The sequence below is a fragment of the Astyanax mexicanus genome, chromosome 17 (genome assembly GCF_023375975.1).
Source record: "Astyanax mexicanus isolate ESR-SI-001 chromosome 17, AstMex3_surface, whole genome shotgun sequence".
Classification (NCBI taxonomy): domain Eukaryota; kingdom Metazoa; phylum Chordata; class Actinopteri; order Characiformes; family Acestrorhamphidae; genus Astyanax; species Astyanax mexicanus.
In genome coordinates this window covers 23,744,646-23,765,152 of record NC_064424.1, presented here as the reverse complement: position 1 = coordinate 23,765,152, position 20,507 = coordinate 23,744,646, and the positions used below count along the sequence as shown (strand labels likewise).

Sequence of the window (20,507 nt, the reverse complement as noted above, 5' to 3'; positions counted from 1 at the left end):
AATGTCAGGTGGTACATTTGTTGATTAAATGTATATGCTAATTAAGTAAAAAAAAAGAATTATATATATATATATATGCAGCTCATTGAAAAATGTTTTGTTCATAAATTTCTACTAAATCAATTAAATGACTGTTATACTGAGCTGCTTTTAAAAAAGAATGGGCTTATAAAGAACAAGTAAAAGTGAACAATACCCAGGTTAGAAGCCCATATATAAATTTGTTGGGCTGGTGCAATCTACCAAATCAGTTGGTGTTTATATACAAATACTTTTTGCACACATTTTTGCTAAATGTGGAAAAAAAGCTAAAAGAAATAATAATTAAAACTTCTTAAAAAAGTTTTAATTAATGTTCGGTTGCACTACCTGACACAAAAATGTTGAATTGTTTTAAATTAATTTTAATCAGTTTTTAAAAAACGTTTTTTAAATCAGTGACTCAAACCTTGGAATACCTGTCCTACATCAAACCACCAAAGTGCCTAAAATTTGCAGGGGAACCATAGTTAACCAGTTCAATTGCAGTTACTTCAGTTAACAGTAAATAAAAGGTTTTAAAGCGAAGACAAATTGAAATTCTGGTGAAGCCGTCTCAAATACTACCTTGAACTAGACCTGCAGAAATGGTAATTCTACATAGAGGACATTACCACCCACAGTGGACAGCACAGTTTGTCAGATTCTTTCAGAAATTGCATCCACGTGCAATGCAGGAGGCCTCAAATGCATTTTAGGGACATCTAGATTACAGGCAGCAAATTATTAAATTACTGCAGTAAAAAAAAAACACATGAATCTGATGTAGTTTTCATTAGACCTTTTCTCAAGAACGAATTAAAAGACATTCTTAAAGAAGATAATATTGGTGAAAGAGGCCCAGTGTTCTGTTTCCTACACGATTCATAACTAAGTAAGCTGATGTCTGTTCATGTCGAGAACCTTGTGTCTTTGTTTATCAGCAGTTGTGAATGTTCCTATTCAGCCTTTTCTTTTTTTTTCCTGATAAGAGCTGCCCAATACAGCCTTGGTCAAACTGTTAGCCTTAGCATAGTTGCAGGTATAAATGGCTTAAGGGCAACACAACTGTCTCCCAGCTCTACTGTGAAATGCTTTTATTACTAGCTTAATACAAATGGCACCAGTACTTGCATCTGTTACTTCCAAACACTGTCAGGTTCTGTGTAAATGATCTAGGGCTAGGTTTGTGGGCTGTGTGGCATGACTATGCTACAAGGTCAACACATATGAGCCTCCTGGACACCAGCTTAGAGAGAATACAGAATGATTAAGCACCTCGTAGACTAGTACTTGTACCTTTGGCCAGTCAAGTAAACAAACTCATTACACAAATATATACATATATATAGCTCTAGATAATATGAGACCAACTTAAAATTTTAAGTTTCTTTGATTTTACCAAACTAAAAACCTCTGGAATATTATCAAGAGTAAGATGGATGATCACAAGCCATCAAATCAAGCTAAACTGCTTAAATGTTTGCACCAGGAGTGGCATGAAGTTATCCAAAAGCAGTGTGTAAGACTGGTGGAGGAGAACATGCAGAGATGCATGAAAATCAGGGTTATTCCACCCTGATGTCTTAACTCTACTTTATGAATATGAATTTGTTTTCTTTGCATTATTTGAGGTCTGAAAGCTCTGCTTTTTTTTTGCTTTTTTTTTCAGCCAATTCTCATTTTCTATATTTAATTTGCAATTTGGGAGAAATGTTGTCCAAAATTTATAGAATAAAACCACAATGTTCATTTTACTCAAACATTTACCTATAAATAGCAAAATCAGAGAAACTGATTCAGATTTCCAGAGCTGTATATACCAGCACATCAGATTTACACTGACTGGGGGGCATGAAGCTGAAAAAACTATTTTGGACACTTGGTACATAAATACTTTACAAGCTCTTTCCATTGGAACTGGAAATATTGCAACAAAACTAAAAATAAAACACCTCACTGTATATAACAAATTCAGTATGAGAGAAATACATTTATGATACATGCATGACCAGGCTTAACCCGTATTCATACAATCAACCCTAAAACCTGTAAGCCAGTGGAACTCCAGGACCAGGGTTACAAAACCACTGTACTAGAGGGCTTTATAAACAGGACCAAATGTATGTCCTGTCATTCACCACTAGAGGGAGACACGTGAGCAGCTTTTCTAATTCTCACCTTTCGTTCACACTGGCCAGTTCTGTAATCACTTCACACAGCACTAGAGAGTTGGCCTCATTCTCCAATATCTTCTTAAGAATGTTCTTAAATTAGTTCTAGAAGAAAGCCTTCTTGATTTTAAATCTACATCAGATTCATAGTGTGTTTTTAAACTATCCACAGCTCTGCTCTTAAAATGAGAATCTTATATAGACTCTCATTAAAGAATAACTTTCTTCCATACAGTTGGTGAAGACCAATAATTCTGGTACCAAAAACAATTTTATTTTCTTTTTGTTCTAGTTCTAGTACAGATATTTTTGCAGAAGGCTAACTGAGCCGTGAGTTGCAAAAGTTTGGAAATCCCTGCTATATAGAAAGCGTGAACTAATACCTAAATCTTCCTGCCCTGTCTCCTTCCGTATATACTCCAGGTCTACATCTGAACTCAGCTGTTTCCTGTAAACTTTTTCTATTACTTAGGGAAGATGATCACTACCTTACCTCATCCCCACACCCTAACTAATCCCAAAAGAAATGGATGGAGCACCATCATTTCAGAGAACACAGTTCCACTGCTCTGCATCTGAGTCAGTAATAGCTTTAGCTTTAGCCCACACCTGGCGTTTGCGATGTCCCCAATAATTTCATGTTTATCTGCTTCAGAGAGTTCTATTCTATAGGCAGTACTTCTCTAAATGGACTAGCCAAGCAATGGGTGCAACATAAATTAACTGAATCAATTTTCAGGAGTGTCCACAAACATTTATGGCGTTTTCACACCTGTAGTTGGTTTCTCTGGTCCAAATCAGTTGATGAGTTTGTTTACTTGGAGCGTTTTTCCCTCTGTTTGTTCTGGTTTCACACAGACATAAATGTAAATGCACCAAAATGCGCACCAATAAACCACACAACAGGCTGTGTCCTCTGATTGGTCAGAGCTATCTGGTGTGGGAGTAAATATACATATACGAAAAAAGTAAATATAGCGAGAAGATTCTGTGTTCCAGCGTGAATATCTGTGCTTTAACACTGAATGCTCTCAGACTGCGCCTGCATGGACACAGCGTTTATTCATAGCTGTGGTAATTAGTGTTATCTGGCTAATATATCAGATTAAACTGCGCCTTATCAGCAGTTTAGCTCAAATAAAAGGACTATATTTAATAGCTGAGTCGGATCGAGACCGGATTACGTTCTCACCACAAGCGAAGCGCTCCAGAGTTCGTATGGGACTGGACCGAGACCACCTCCTCTAGGTGGTCTCAGTCCGGTTCGTTTGATCCGCACCCGAGTGCAAAGTTACAAACGGACCAGAGTTCGTTTTAACTGGACCAAATAGTGCTGGTGTGAAAACGCCCTTAGACATGTAGTGTATCTTTCACACACACACAAAAGACACTATGGAAACAAAACAAAAAAATGCTGTGATTCTCTCTCTCACATACACACACACACAAAAAAAACACACACTGCTCTGAGGACTGTGAAGTGCGTGATGAAATGTGTAGGACTGATTCTTTGTTAAAAATGGAAAGCCATGCTTTCATAATCCGCACATTCATAACCAGACAAACCTATGTCTATGGATGTTCAAAAATAAATACAATCTAGCCTCTCGTCTCTCTCGCTCTCACACACACACACACACACACACACGCACGCACAAACCAGCGCGCCTCGCTCTCAACAATACAGTAAGTGTCATAAATACAGTTTCTCTGGAAAGTGCTCGGAGATCTACAGTAATCTTTGAAATTTCTATTATTGATTCCTCACACGTCCTTAAAGCCCTGAAGGGAAGAGTGAAAGAAAGAGCGAGAGACAGATACAAGCCATTAGCTTATAGAAATGTTTGGAATGATCATCCACTCCAAAAAAGACAGTGTGAACACACGTCTGAGGACTGATGCAGATATACACACACCCCTCAGAAAACACTGAAGAGCTTTCTCTTTAAGACCGAGAACATTTCAGGCCTGATCGTATTCGCCCTGGCGAGTAGTACACAGATAAACCTGTGTGGGGTTTATTCAAGCTCAAACTTGATCTAGAGACAACATTCTGGTTGTTTAACAGTGCCGTGTGGTACAGACATTGTTCTAGAACACTGCAGTGAGTCGGTGTGGTACTGTGCAGAAGTTAGAGACAACATGATTTCATTTCCAGTCAAAACAGCCATTAAGATTAGAGTATAAGATTAGGTCATTCATTAGATAGAGAACTTTTTCTCTGGGTTCATAGAACACCCCCACCAGATGATTAACAGATGAAGCAGGATGATTTGGATCTTCCTGCAGATTTCAAAACACCTCCACCACCATGTTTAACAAATGAAGCAGAATGATTTGGATCTTCCTGCAGATTTCAGAACACCTCCATCACCATATTTAACAGATGAGCTGGTATTTTTTTAATTTTCTACATATTTCTGTAGAAACACTGTTGCCAAAGCAGAAATAAAGGTAAAGGTGGATGCTCTAAATATATATTTTTTAATATTATATTTAGTTGTGCTCAGTTTGCTGTGCTCATATCTCTGCCTTAATGGTCTAGAAATGACAGTAATGTAAATGTCGGTCTCTAACTCCTGCACAGTGCTGTAACAGTGTCTGAAGGCAGCTGTGAGTGAAGGAATTCTTTGCAATATTGATGGTGGAGTGTGAAAGAGAGCTAGTACACTCGACCTGACTGCAGATCTCGTTCACCCGTCCATGTTGGCACAACACTGACAGAAAAAACTGCACTCGCTTCTTTTGTTGTAATCACTACATCTTGAGAGCCAGAATAATCAGCTTGTTCTTGAAGGCTTGACAGAAATGTGAGGAATGGCTTGAATTAAAAAATAAATACTTGATTCTAAAGGAAAGAAGAGTAAGCAGCGAGTTTCGGTAGGGAAACCAAGCAGGGTCACAAACACTCACTTGCACACACACACACACACACATCCCCAACACACACTCCTGCTTCCTGAGCACGTCACACTATCGTCTTGTTACGCATTTTTCTTGTGTGTGTTTTATATAACATCTCTCTCTCTAGGTGTTTTAAGTCCGGCGGCAAAGTCCTTTTCATAAAATGGAATAAACTATCAGTTCAAATTAGTCCTCTTACGCAACGATTTTATAAAACGTAGTCCTGTAGAACAACAGCGTATCAAAGAGAACAGGAGCTGGACGAGAAAAGGGTTACGAGTAAGAAATCTAGAGGAGGTTGGTCCACTTCTAAAGTGCGCTTTGTCCTTTTTTTTCATTTGCGTTGTACCCTTGTAACCGGGGCGATTGTCGTCAGGGGTGGAGGCAGCTCCGCCACCGGGGTGACCATTGCCGAGGCGACTGTTGCCGAGGCTCACCTCCACGGACTGCTAGTCTACATTTGTAGAAGGAACCTTCGAGGGTCCGGCTGGCGTTCTACCGTCACAGTGGGGAGGTTTGATTAGAGAAACACGCTACATTCAGGTCCCCGAGCTTGACCTCTGACCTTTGGCCTTAATAGGGGAGCAGGCAGTCGGGGACAGTCGGAGAGGTCATGGAGGAGGGGGCGGCCGAAGGCTTTTACATTTCATCTCGTCCAAACTCTTCCAGTACTTGTAGTTCTCAGTCAGGTGCTCCATTAACCCGGGCAGACCAGCAAATGCTGAGAGAGAGAGAGAGAGAGAGAGAGAGAGAGAGAGAGAGAGAGAGAGAGAGAGAGAAAGAATTACAAAAGAATATTTCACAGAACTTTTACACCATATACTGCATGAACAAAAACACATGCTTTTTTTATCAAGGGAAAAAGTATTTTTCTGTCTCTTCTGTCCAGGGAAGGCTTTTTACTACATTGGATACATTTGGATACATTTTGATTCTAGCTCATCCCGACCTGCAACACAACTCATCACAACTCAGTTCTTCTCCACAGAGAAGAAAACAGCAAACTGAAGGCCTGTGAGAGTCAATTTGTGTAAAATCCTCTAACACTACTTTACAGCCTCAGTCCATATGCATCTTTGACTGCAGATGTGTGGTCTCTATTTACTGCAGTTGATAACAGTGAATCCCACTGCCCGACCGTAGGGGGAGCTCAGGAGTACAAACATACCAATTCTCACATAATACTGTTAATTCACAATCAAATACTGACCTCCGACCAGAGCTGCATTTCTCACTGGCTAAAATAAATGGGAATGAAAAACACTGCTGTTGCTCAGGGAATTGCAGTGGTCAATGGCTCTTGAGATTCTGAGGCTTTATAAAGTATGAAAACACACACACACACAGACAAACAGGCTCTCTCTTTACTAGTCCCTTCGTCTGTTTTAAACTTTCCGTGACATCAGCAGAGGGGAGTAAATAGGCTTTGACTCTGGGGGGTAAACTCAGTGGGAAACGGGACAGATAGACCATAAACACCACCAACACAACTCCACCCACAACCCATCTACAACCACAACCTCCAAAAAAATCTCATTAACAACCTCCAGCACAGCTCATCTACAACCATCAACACAGCTCATCTACAACCATCAACACAGCTCATCTACAACCTCCAGCACAGCTCATCTACAACCACCAACACAGCTCATCTACAACCATCAACACAGCTCATCTACAACCATCAACACAGCTCATCTACAACCCCCAACACAGCTCATCTACAACCTCCAGCACAGCTCATCTACAACCACCAACACAGCTCATCTACAACCACCAACCCAGCTCATCTACAACCATCAACACAGCTCATCTACAACCACAAACCCAGCTCATCTACAACCATCAACACAGCTCATCTACAACCATCAACACAGCTCATCTACAACCCCCAACACAGCTCATCTACAACCTCCAGCACAGCTCATCTACAACCACCAACACAGCTCATCTACAACCAACAACACAGCTCATCTTCAACCAACAACAAAACACATCTACAACCACAACCTCTAAAAAATCTCATTAACAACCTGCAACACAGCTCATCTACAACCATCAACACAGCTCATCTACAACCACCAACCTCTAAAAAATCTCATTAACAACCTGCAACACAGCTCATCTACAACCACCATCACAGCTCATCTACAACCACCAACCTCTAAAAAATCTCATTAACAACCTGCAAAACAGCTCATCTACAACCATCAACACAGCTCATCTACAACCACCATCACAGCTCATCTACAACCACCAACCTCTAAAAAATCTCATTAACAACCTCCAACACAGCTCATCTACAACCACCAACACAGCTCATCTACAACCATCAACACAGCTCATCTACAACCATCAACACAGCTCATCTACAACCACCAACACAGCTCATCTACAACCACCAACACAGCTCCTCTACAACCAACAACACAGCTCATCTACAACCATCAACACAGCTCATCTACAACCATCAACACAGCTCATCTACAACCACCAACACAGCTCATCTACAACCATCAACACAGCTCATCTACAACCATCAACACAGCTCATCTACAACCACCAACACAGCTCCTCTACAACCAACAACACAGCTCATCTACAACCATCAACACAGCTCATCTACAAACATCAACACAGCTCATCTACAACCACCAACACAGCTCATCTACAACCATCAACACAGCTCATCTACAACCATCAACACAGCTCATCTACAACCACCAACACAGCTCCTCTACAACCAACAACACAGCTCATCTACAACCATCAACACAGCTCATCTACAACCATCAACACAGCTCATCTACAACCACAACCTTCAAAAAATCGTATTAACATGCAATACAACACAACCATAGCCAGTAAAACTCATCCACAACTTCAACACATCTACAACCACAACCATAGCCAATAAATCTTACCCACCAGCATAAACACAACACATCCACATCCACAGCCAAAAAAACTCACCCATAACTACAATTCTACTCATCCACAACCTCCAACATAACCCACAAGCACAGACATTACAACTCATCCATAACTATAATTCTACTCATCCACAACCTCCAACATAACTTATCCACAAGCACAGACAATTAAACTCATCCACAACCAGCTGATGAAACTCATCCATAACTTCAATAAAACTCATCCATAACTCCAATAAAACGCAACCACAACCTCTAACAAAACTCAACCACAACCATAGCCAATGAAACTCTTTCATAACTCCAACACAACTCATCCACAATCATAGCCAATAAAACTCTTTCATAACCCCAACAAAACACAACATCCACAACCATATCCAGTAAAAATTAAACTCCAATAAAACTAATTTGCATCTACATCACAACTCTTTCACAACTTTAAAACAGCTTAAACACAACACATTCAAAAACGACAACACAATTCTTTTACAACTCTTACTCAACTAATCCACAATTCCATTACAACTCAATTCATCCACAACGCCTCCATAATGTTCAATACAACTTTAAAACAAATCCATCACATCACATACATAATTTCCAATACAATTTAAAACAAAACATAAATCTGGCACGACTCCAACATGACTAATCTCCTAAACCTCTATATAAACATACATCTCCCTCTGTCTTTTTCCATTTCCCTTCTCTCTTTTTCCTCTATCTCTCTTTCTCTCTAGTTAATATGTTTGAATGTAAAAAGGTGGAATGGTGGAATGTTCAGAAGCATTAAACTTTCAGTAGTTGCTAATTTCAGTTCAGGCAAACTTTAACCCTGGAACCCGGACCCAAAGGAAGTACGAGCCAACAGGAAAGCAGAGGGTCGGCTCCTGACCCTGATCTGCCTCAAAAAGAAAGATTGCTACAGGGCACTCCGTTCTCCAAACTCACATCTCACCAGGACCATGTGTAATGTCCTGATGTTTACTTCTCCACAGAGAAGAAAACAGCGAGCTGAAGGCCTGTGAGGGCACTACTATATATACATGGCAGCTGCTGCTCACAGAAGGTCATGTTAGAATGACTCACATCTGCCAACAACAACCCTAACGCTCAAGTCAACAATACAGCCCCTAACGGCTCCTTACTGACGGATTACTGCAGAACTTGTGTTAGGCTGAATAAGGAAAAAAAAGACTTAGTAATTTATTTCAATTTAAATTGCCTCTGGGGCACTGCCTATCAGAGCATAGCTGTACAAACATTAACTAAATTAACTAAAAACAAAAAAAAAATCAATAAATCTGTCAGTTTCGTAGCTGATACAAGCTGTGCAGGGCTAGGATAGTAACGTTAGCTGAGCTCATTTAGCTTTAGAATTTCTGTGTGTAAATTTCTTTTAAGAGACTTGAGAAGTACTGCTGAGGTACAATTATGATTAAAATTTCAATACTGGAGTAAATGTATAACTTCAATTGCACTGCTGAGGTAAATCCATGATTAGAATACTACTACTTAGGTGTATTTACAAGTGCACTGTAAATATAAATATGTGACTAGATCAGCACAGCTAAAGTATGTTCATGATTAGAATAGCCTATTTATGACTAAAATTGCACTACACATGTACACACATGACTAGAATTACACGGCTAAAATACGTTCATGATTAGAATAGCACAACTGAGCTACATTTATGACTAAAATTGAACATTAATATGCTTGGCTATTAAAATATTATTTGAAAAACAAGACAAAACTATATATATATATGTTATTTTATTTATTCAATTGTGAAAACAGTGGCTAAACGTTCAACATTTGTTTTTATTTTGTACAGTTTTGGCCTAAATCGTTAATTTCTGTGCATCCCTACTGAAAATGTCTCTTAATTCCAGAAACAAAGTTTTACTGTCTAAAATCCTGGGTGGAATTTTTAACCGGCCCACATAGAACCGCCATTTGGGCTTTGATAATTACTAAAAAACAATCAGCCAAAAGATAAGTGAGTAGTGTCATGGTTTAAGCTTCCTTATGGAAAAGACTCACTACTCTTTACTGGTGATGTAAATGCAAAAATCTTTAGAAACCAACAGAAAAGTAGGATCTAATCTAATCTAATCTGTAAGAATGTTATAATGCAGCAAGACAATGACTTCTAGCATACTGACAACATGAAAAAGTCCTTTATCAGGGAATATAGAATGGCAGTTTTAGACTGGCTAAATCAATCACTAGAACCAGAACTTAACCCAACTGAACATTCATATTCATTCGCCTCCAATGAATACACTGAATAGATGGACGAAAGAGAACTAAATAAGATGTGGTAAAAAAAAGTCTGGAAATGCAAGAAAAAGATGTGCTTTTAAATATTAGGTGTATTTATAAGTTAATTAACTCATCTGGTTCTAAATATTGGATGATTTTGCATTTTTTTTTTCTTAAACCCATGTAACCAAAGTATAAAAAAAAGAAAGTTTGTGTTTGTGTGTGTTCGTTTACCGTCCCAGGCATCGAACATATCCGTGATGAAATAGTCGATGAAGGAAATCTGGGATTTGGGAATACTGCAAGTGTTCCGATCAAACACAGGCATGACAACGGGCAGCCCCTGTCTTTTTTCTTCATCCGTCTGTAGATAGATAGAAAGATAAATAGACAGACAGACAATCAGACATTTACATGTTAAGCTTTACATTTAGTGTTGTGAATAAGATGACTGAATAAAAGCAGCTAAATACAGAACCTTTAGCTTTTTTATGTACTTAAATAAGCAAACAGAAAAATTCTCAATTCTCAAGAACTCTATACATTTATGCATTTGCGTTTGTGTGTGTGTGTGTGTGTGTGTGTGTGTGTGTGTACCTGGGCAAAGTACTCCTCTGAGATGCGGCCTGCCCACTCGATGCAGAGCTGCAGGGGTCTGCAGGGATTCGCCACGTCAGCACATTTGATCATCATCCTCTTTATCAGCAGACGATTCTCTGGAGAATTCCGCACGTTGGCCTGGCCTTCACAATCACTCCCATCACTCTGAGACACACACACACATGGTCAACACACACACACTTTACACAGTTATACAAGGACATGGTTATACACAGACCGTCTTCCACACAGAGTACTGTATTTTTCGCACTATAAGGGACACTTAGAATTCTTTAATTTTCCCCCAAATTGTCAGTGCACCTTTTAATCTGGTGCGCCTTCTGTATGAATTTTACCAGTCAGGTTGTATGGAGCAGTAAAGCCACTCTGCTGAAGCCCAGTGTTATAAAGGTATAAAAGGTTTTAGATTAGCTCTCCAGCAGTATTAGCTTTACCCGCTAAGCGCTAGCCATTTGGCCGTTCAGAGGTGAGTATTATCAGCCTGCAGCCTGTGCGTTTACTGTATTAAAACAAGCTACGTGCGACGAACCGCTTAGCTAATATCGCCCTGGCTTACTGGAACACTTATGGGTCTTCAGTGTAGCGCTGTGGGGTGGTAGTTAGACGCCATTAGCGGTTAGCCACTAATGCTAATGCTCCAGCCTTAGTGGAAATCTGGAAATCTAAGCTTACTGTAAATAAAAGGAAGTGCTTTACTCAAATATACAGTTTTTAGGGGAGAAATCTGTGTAGATTAACATCCAGCACTGGTTGACTTGTCTGACTCATAAAAATGTTTTTTTTTTTTTTTTTAAGAATTACAGTTTTATTTACTTAGCTTAGCTTTACACGCCTCAGCAATGAGACCTGCTGAATTAGAAGGAAAACATGGCCACAGCCCTGTTTCTAAGAAGTGTTGCTCAAAGTGCCTCTTTTAATCCGGTGCGCCATATGTATGAAGATACATCTATACAAAAAATAGACATGCGTGTTATAATCAGGTGTGCCTTATAGTGTGTAAAATTTGGTAACATTGACACAGCCTTAAATACAGTGACGTAGCACTTTTTGTGACGTAGATTCTTATTTAAACAGAATTGCAAAAAAATACAATGGACAATATTGAGATCACCAAAAATAATTAAGGGTCATATCCTTTTATTGTATGATAAGTGGAATGGCTAATTTCTAATAGTTTTTTCAACTACTAGTTACTAGTGTTGCATAAAATGCGCCTTATAATCCGGTGTGCCATATGTATGAAAATAGACCAGAAAATAGAAGTTTATTGATAGTGCGCTTTATGAGCCGATGCACCTTATAGTGTGAAAAATTCAGTAATAAATACACATTCATAAAGAATGAGATGGTAAATCTGTAAGATTCTGAATATCTTACATTAGAGCTGGACTCTTCAATGGCAGCCATAGGCTTGTTGATGCTGTTTACAAACTTGTTCACATGCTCAAAATGCCTGGTCATCTCTGTGGCCAGCACCATGTCTATGATCGCCTGCCTCAGAGTTCGAAACTGAGTCCTGAAATACAGAAAGAAAGAAACTGTTGGCAGATCAAATCATTTGTAGTTATGGATATTTGTCCCTTTAAACTCATTCAACACCACTGCTTCAGCTCAGCATATGACAGATATTCTGTACATCCTGTGTCTAAATATTTGTAGGCATCCCTTATATTAAATGATTTCAGTACACTGAAAAAAATGATGCGTAAAATTAACTTAAAAAAGTTTCTCAACTTTCTGCATTTGCTTTTTTTAAGTAAATTTAAGGAAGTTCAACTCGGTTTCAATACTGAACTTCAGTCAATCCTTTCTTTTAGTAAACTTTACTTAATTTAATTTTACTGAATCAAAACTTTTTTTTAGTAATCTTTACTTAATTTCTGCATACAATATTACCTTTACAATTACAATATTATTCAAATAATTAATGATACATAATATATTATAATTCCTGAAATTTAAATATGTTTAGTTAAACACACATATTACAAAAAAAAAATATTACATGTGATCCATGTGTTGAGACAGTGAGACTTGGTCTGTTTACAAAATAAATCTTTGAGATTATGTAAATATTTGAATATGTGTTTTAACAAAAAATATTTAAATTTCAGTAATATTGTATAAATTAATTAATTGTAATTAGGTAATACTGTATGCAGAAATTGAGTAAAGTTTACTAAAAGAAAGGATTGACTTGATTGATTCAGTTCACTCATTTACTCTATGTTACATTTAAGTCTTGAACCCTAGTTTTTAAAGTAAATTTTACACATCATTTTTTTCAGTGTAGCTTTAATGTGCAAATGCTCACACACAGCTTGTCTAATCCTTGTATAGCAGTACTGCCAATAGAACAGGACTCTCTAGAGCAGATAAACATAAACCTATTGTCTCTATGCCTAATGTCAGGCGTGGTATGAGGCAGAGGAACTGAGACCTCTGGAATGATGGTGCTCCTCACATTATTTTGGGATGAGTTGAAAAATTTGGGGATGAGCAACGCTTATTTATATATATATATCAGTCTTAAAGAGACAATAACAGAAATAGTAGGTTTGAGGGTTTTTGTGCATGGATGATTTTAAATGATAGACTGACACAAAGTAGCACATACTAGTAATTGTGAAGTGCAATGAAAATTATACATGGTTTTCAAAATTTTAATAAAATAAAAATCTGAAAAAATCACTGCAATTACAGTTGCAAGTCTTTTAACGTATGTTTTTAACAGCTTTCTACCAGCATCTAGGGACTGAGATTTTTGCTAATTCTTCTTTACAAAACAGCTAAAGCTCTGCCAGGTTGGATAGAGAGCCTCTATGAACAGAATGTTCATGTCTTCCCACAGAAGCTCAATGACATTTAGGTCAGGACTTGACTGAGCCATTCTAACACATTAATATATTTTAATTTAAACCATTCCTCTGTAGCTCTAGCTGTATGTTTAGGGTCATTGTCTTGCTGGAAGGTGAATCTCCTTCACAGTTCACAGTCTTTAAGAGCCTCTAACAGGTTGTCTTCCAGGATTACCCTGTGTTTAGTTCCAACCATCACCTTCCCGTCAACTCTGACCAGCTTCCCTGTCCCTGCTGAAGAGAAGCTTCCTCACATCATGATGCTGCCACCACCATGTTTTACAGTAGGGATGGGATGGTTTGTTTAAGGTGAGGAAGGAACGCTTGCATTTAGGCCAGAGTTCAACCTTGGTCTCATGTGACCACAGCACCTTCTACCACATTGTGGTACCACGTGTCCCCAACATGGCTTGTATGTGGTAAACTGAAAACCATCTTTTTTCTATATCTTTATGCTACTCTTGCATAAAGGCCAGATTTATGGAGTGCACAACTTCTAGAGTTGTACTGTGGACAGATTCTCAACTATAAATTTCTGCAGCTCCTCCAGAGTGACCATGGGCCTCTTGGCTGCCTCTCTAACCAGTGATCTCCTTGCTTGATCTGCCAGTTTGGGTGGATGGCCATGTCTTGGTAGGTTTTCAGTTGTAGAATACTTTTTTTCATTTATGAATGATGGATTGTACAGTGCTCATTGGGATGCTTTAAGCTTGGGATACGTTTTTACAACCTAACCCTGCTTTAAACCTCTCTACGTTTTTATCGCTGACCTGTCTGGTGAGTTCCTTTGTCTTCATGATGCTGTTTGTTCACCAGTGTTCTGTAACAAACTACAGATGCCTTTACAGAATCTTGTTAACTAATTAAGTGACTTCTATAGGCAATTAATTACACTGGATTTTATTTAGGGGTTTCAGAGTAAAGGGGGATGCATACTTTTTGTCATACCTTTTAGATTTTTATTTGATTAACCATGTATCATTAATTTATCATTTTGCTTCTAATGTAGTACAGTTATGTGCTTCATTGAGTTGGTTTATTACTCAAAATCTCAATAAAATACATTTACGATTATGGTTGTAAGGTGTCAAAATGTAAAAAAGTTCAAGGAGTATATTTTGCAAGCCACTGTACAGTCATGCTTGGTACTGCAGAGTAGCACTTTTTTAATACTTTAGTTGTAGCTCTTGTAGCTATATGTGTGTGTGTGTGAGGGAGAAAGGTTTCCAACAAGCTATTTCCTGGCATAAAGTAAGAATCAAAGGAAGAAATGAAAATCAATAAAAGATGTGTTTCCTTTGATGTCGTTATGGTTTATGTTGGTTGTGGTAAACTAAAAGGAATTTTTATGAGCGTGTGTGTGTGTGTGTGTGTGTGTGTATGTTCTTGAATATGTTGCACTTGCGGTTTTAATAGTCCTCTGTGTGTGTGTACCTCTCCATGTTCTTGAAGATATTGCACTTGCTGTCTCTGACAGTCAGCTGGAAGGCGAGTGCAGCGTGGTGGCTCTCCAGTACGGCTGTGTCGTTGTACAGGATGGCCAGTTCGCTGCCGGCATTACACAGGAACGAATTGGTCCGGCCTGGGTGATCCACGTCATGAACTGTCGCTGCTATCAACGATGCTATCTCGTCTAGCTGGTCCAGACTGCCCTAAAAACACAGATCATAGGTCATCTGCAGCTCGGAGTTTGTGTCTGTAGATGTGCAGCCAGTAGATGTGAACAGATTTTATAAGAACACTAATAAAATAAAATGTAAGCAGATTATAAGGTGAAGCTTTATTCCACACATGCCCTATAATTAACAAAATATGGTTATATCAGTAATCAATAATTCAAAACTCATTTAAATCTCAGCAAGTGTGCCAATGGTTAAGTTTTGTTTATAGGTCATATGGCGTGACACTATGTCATATGGTGTGACATTCAGAATTGTAAAGAAAAATAAGGATTTAAGTTATTTATCATAAACTCTTTAATGTGATATATGAGAAATAGTGCCAGCAAAGGTTACAAGAATTTTGGTACTTTTATAAAAAGGTATTCCCAAATTAATTTATAATAAAGTATATTGAAAGAATTCCATTAAACGTCTTTCTGTGAATTAAAAATAATGCAAAAGGTAACATATTTGCATGTGAACAATGCTATACTTTTATATAGTAATGATAAATAATCAAGATAAATTTACTTACATTATCACATTATACCTATTTTTAATTTAATACACAATAACATTCATGTCGCACCATATGACAATTTTAGTCACTAAGACCGTAAACTAGTGAATGAATGTACATTTCAAGAAAAACATCTACAAGATCATCAAAAAAATCACACAAAATCTAAAAAATCTACAAATCTAAGAGTTGGTAGAATATAACCCAGTGATTTCCGTGACTTAATTCTGAGATTTTTTTTTTAAACATTTTTTAGCCAAATATGTCAACCACCCTTATACACAGATCAAGCATTGCCCCATTACCAGTTGCAGTTCTGTTTCTGTTTTTCTGCATACTTTATTATCCTCCTTTTTTCCTGTTCTTCACTGGCCAGGACCCAACCGGACCACCACAGAGCAAGTATTGTATGTGTTGTGGGTCTGTTTTTCTGTATGAGTTGATTAGACACTGCAGTGCTGCTGGCGTTTTTAAACAGTTATGGCCCTATTTTAACAATATTTATGCAAGCTTTCAACCAGGCAATGTAAATCTGGATTTAGGATGTGTCAGTGTGTGTTTAATATTGTGGTATCAATTTAAAATAAGGCTTCTTTATAAATATGTTATAAATAGTTTATAAAGTAGTTTATTAATGTTATAAATTAGGTTACTGTGTTAATAAAAGCTACATAGGATGAACCGCTAGCTAATATCGCCCTGGCTTACCAGAGTGTTCCTCAGTGTAGCGCTGTCTGGCGGCATTAATCGCTAATGCTCATGCTCCAGCCTTAGTGCTGGAGAAATTTGGGAATCTGAGCTTACTGTAAATAAACGGAAGCGCTTTACTCTCCCAAAATAAACAGTTTTCAGGAGAGAAATCTGTGTAGATTAACATCCAGCACTCATTTGACTTTAAAGAAAGTATTTTTTTTACGTAACTTAATTATCTATCACCCACCAACACCCAACAGGCAAGACCTGCTGAATTAGAAACTCCTCATAGTGTCTCTTGAAATGCGCCTTATAATCCAGTGCACCTTACGTATGAAAATAGACGTTTATTGATAGTGCACTTTATAATAATCCAGTGTGCCTTATAGTGCAAAACATACAGTAAAATACCACAAGTAATGTACTACTGTGTTGTTTACTGTTTTATATATTGTTTTTTACATACTGTTTAGCATAGTAGTTTGCATTTTTGGAGCAATAATAACCTAAGCTACCACCATTATCTTGTCTCTCCACACCTCATAGTGAACAAATGTTTCAATCTTTCTCTTTCTCTGTATCTCTCTTTAAAATTTTGTGCTGACTGCTCATTAGTGTCATACACATTAGTGTCTGTGTTCATATTAGGTCAGGCAGTGCTACTGGATGTCCTATTCACTTTATTTTAATACATTTCCTCAACATTCCTAAGTTTATTTGGACAGCATGTTCAGTTGGCAGAGTGTAAACATCAGTGATCTATCTGTAAGCACTTTGTGATTCCGGCCAATTTTCATTACATCATTTTAATATAAAACGCTTTTCAAGACAGTTTTTTTTTAAACAGAGTCAGGTGCTTGGCATGTTTTTCAGTGAGGAATTTCATTTCTAATTTGTTTTTTGAGAAAAATGAACAAAGCTATGTTTAAATAAGTAAAATAATATGTGACACAAGTTAAGTAAATGTATGTAAAAAATGTACAAATACCTACAGCTCCATTGTGGCTAATTTGCTGTAGCTTTATATTCATAAAAAATGTATACTAAAAACAAACTTTTGATCATAATATGGCCAAACATCTAAATTGTTTAAATATTTGAATCTGAATTCTAAACCTTTTAGGGTGGTTGGTATGTTTTATTATTACAGAGCAACATATTTCAGCTATTAATGTAAAAAATATTGTAGTAACACTTTAAAACATATTTTAAAAACCTATGGTCTCCTGATAATAACCTCTGACATGTATGACCATCATTTCTAAATGCTTTGTAAGTTTGGGACTCAAATTTATTAACTATATATCTAAAAGTCTTGTGTATTGTGTATAAGTTTTATGGTCAGGTAAATAAAATAGATTTGTATTTAGATTTAATGTATGTAAAATACAAATTTTAAATTCTTATAGAAAGTCAGATAAAGAAAGAAAATGCTATAGATGCTATACAGTTTAGCATACAGCCAACACAGACTTACTGCAGCTCGGAAAATGATGCTTCTTCTTACAGTCAACAACACAGAGGCCAGGCAGTTAATCAGCGTGGGGGGAATCACTACACACTAATGGTGAGTGACTAAGTTAAGTAAAGATAAGTAAAAAACTGTAATTATAAAAAAAAAATCAAGTCAGACGAGGGCTGGATATTAAACTACACAGATTTCTCTCCTGAAAACTGTTTACTTGGGCAAGTAAAGTTTTCCAGATTTCCACTAAGGCTTGGTGCAGCAGCATTAGTGGTTAGCGCTAGTAAATGCCGTCCTCTACACTGAAAAACCCTGTTCCAGAGTGTTACAGTAAGCCAGGGCGATATTAGCTTGTGGTTCGTCCCATGTAGCTTGTTGCAACACGGTAAACATACAGGCTACAGTCCGATTAACTTACCTCTGAATGGTGAAAGAGCTAGCGTTGCAGTTAAGGGCTAATGCTAATACTGCTTCAGCCTATGCTGGAGAAACTTCAGTGAAACTCCTTTATATGGCACACTGACAATTTTGGGGGAAAATGAAAGGATTTTAAGTGTGCCTTATAGTGCGAAAAATACAGTAATTTGTTTGAGTTTAAACTAATTGGGATAATTGTGAACTAATATAGTTCACTGCATTCAAGCCAAGCAGTAAGTATAGAACACTATTGAATACCGTCAATGTGTGATGAAGTATACAACAGGTGGCAGTATACAGCATCCAGCACTACTCTATAGCATTTTCTTTCTCCATCTAATTTTCTGAGTATTTCAAATCTATATTATTAGTTCAAGACTTACTACAAATCTAAATTATTCACCTGACCATAAAATCTGAAGTAGAATTGTGCACAAAGGAACTGATATGACAAGAAACATCAAGTAAATGAACGTACAATTTAGGCACTATAATTTAGTTTCAAAGACTAATTAACTTAAGTGCTTAGTAAATTCAACTTACACAGGCGGACAGTGTTCTGAAGAAAGTAAAGGGTTAAAGTCAATACAGTCCATTCAGTTCATCTATAAAAGGGCATCTCAGGCTCTCACAGTAGGTACTGTGCTGTTCAGGCCAGCATTAAAATGAACACAAAGTGCTCTGTTTCTCTGCAGCTGTGATGATCATGACATTTTTGAACTCCAGTACACACACACACACACAGTCTCCGAGTCTCTGTTCTGTAGCTGCTCTCTGGTCTCACACACATAAACAAGTGCTTGTCTTTCCAAACACTCACCCTCAACCATGACATCACTGTAAGCTGATGTAATGCCCAAACCCACCAGGTCTCAATATCCCTCGAATGCACTAATAACACAGCCAGATCCCACTTTCTCTACGCCGCCTCAAACTATTACAACATATGAGAAAAATCCAGAGTCATCAGTGTTAAACTCCTTTTACAGGCCAAGACAGACTTTAATATCAGCAGATTCGCATGAGCACAACTCCAAATATCTGAAATGAACTGGATGACCAGGATTAAAAAAAGATGCTGAATCGCTGAAGCTCTGAAACAAGCTCAGCACCACAATCCTCATATCCACTCACAGTCAAATATTACACCATCTCACATTCATGAAAAGCCTTGCCAACCATTATTTACTCCCCTCACTATTTCCTCTAATTTGGCCTAAGGGAAAATAGTTCTTCAACATCTGTATTACCCTTGAAAAACATCTGTATTGCCCATGAAAGATTAATTGCTGCCTCCTAAAAATTATAACAGGTTTTGTCTCTTTTTTTGTATCTACATAATGACAATCAAGAATGAAAGCACTTACATATACAGCTCTGGAAAAAAATAAGAGAGCACTTCAGTTTCTGAATCAGTGTCTCTGATTTGCTATTTATAAGTATATGTTTGGGTAAAATGAACATTGCTGCAAAACATTTCTCCCAAATTCCAAATAAAAATATTGTCATTTACAGCATTTATTTGCAGAAAATGAAATATGGTCAAATTTACAGAAACAAATGCAGAGCTTTCAGACCTTAATGCAAAGAAAACAGAAGAGTTTAGAAACCAGTATTTGGTGGAATAACTCTGGTTTTTAAATCACAGTTTTCATGCATCTTGGCATGTTCTCCTCCACCAGTCTTACACACTGCTTTTGGATAACTTTATACTAATCACTCCTGGTGCAAAAATTCAAGCAGTTCAGCTTGGTTTGATGACTTGTGATCATCCATCTTTCTCTTGATTATATTCCAGAGGTTTTCAATTTGGTAAAATCAAAGAAACTTTAAAAAAATTTAAAGTGGTGTTTTATTTCCAGAGCTATACGTATTTATAAATGAAATACTCAGTACAAAATTTTACATAGCACTTGCCACCTTCACCAAAAAATCTTGGGCTGTTAAAGAAAATACTTTGTAGGACATA

At 37.6% G+C, this 20,507-nt stretch overlaps 1 protein-coding gene across 3 annotated transcripts in view; it reads right to left on the bottom strand.

The window, feature by feature from the left end:
* Positions 1–785: 785 nt before the first annotated feature.
* Positions 786–20,507, bottom strand: part of pde8b (phosphodiesterase 8B) — a 79,314-nt gene continuing 59,592 nt past the window's right edge. For all 3 annotated transcript variants that reach the window (XM_007246984.4, XM_007246983.4, XM_007246985.4), the window contains exons 18-22: positions 15,217–15,434; positions 12,302–12,440; positions 10,901–11,068; positions 10,538–10,667; positions 786–5,817 (exon numbers count right to left, since the gene is read on the bottom strand). In XM_007246984.4, the coding sequence (XP_007247046.3) occupies positions 5,708–5,817; positions 10,538–10,667; positions 10,901–11,068; positions 12,302–12,440; positions 15,217–15,434 (765 nt within the window). In that variant the 3' untranslated portion in view covers positions 786–5,707. The remainder of the gene's footprint in view (positions 5,818–10,537; positions 10,668–10,900; positions 11,069–12,301; positions 12,441–15,216; positions 15,435–20,507) is intronic.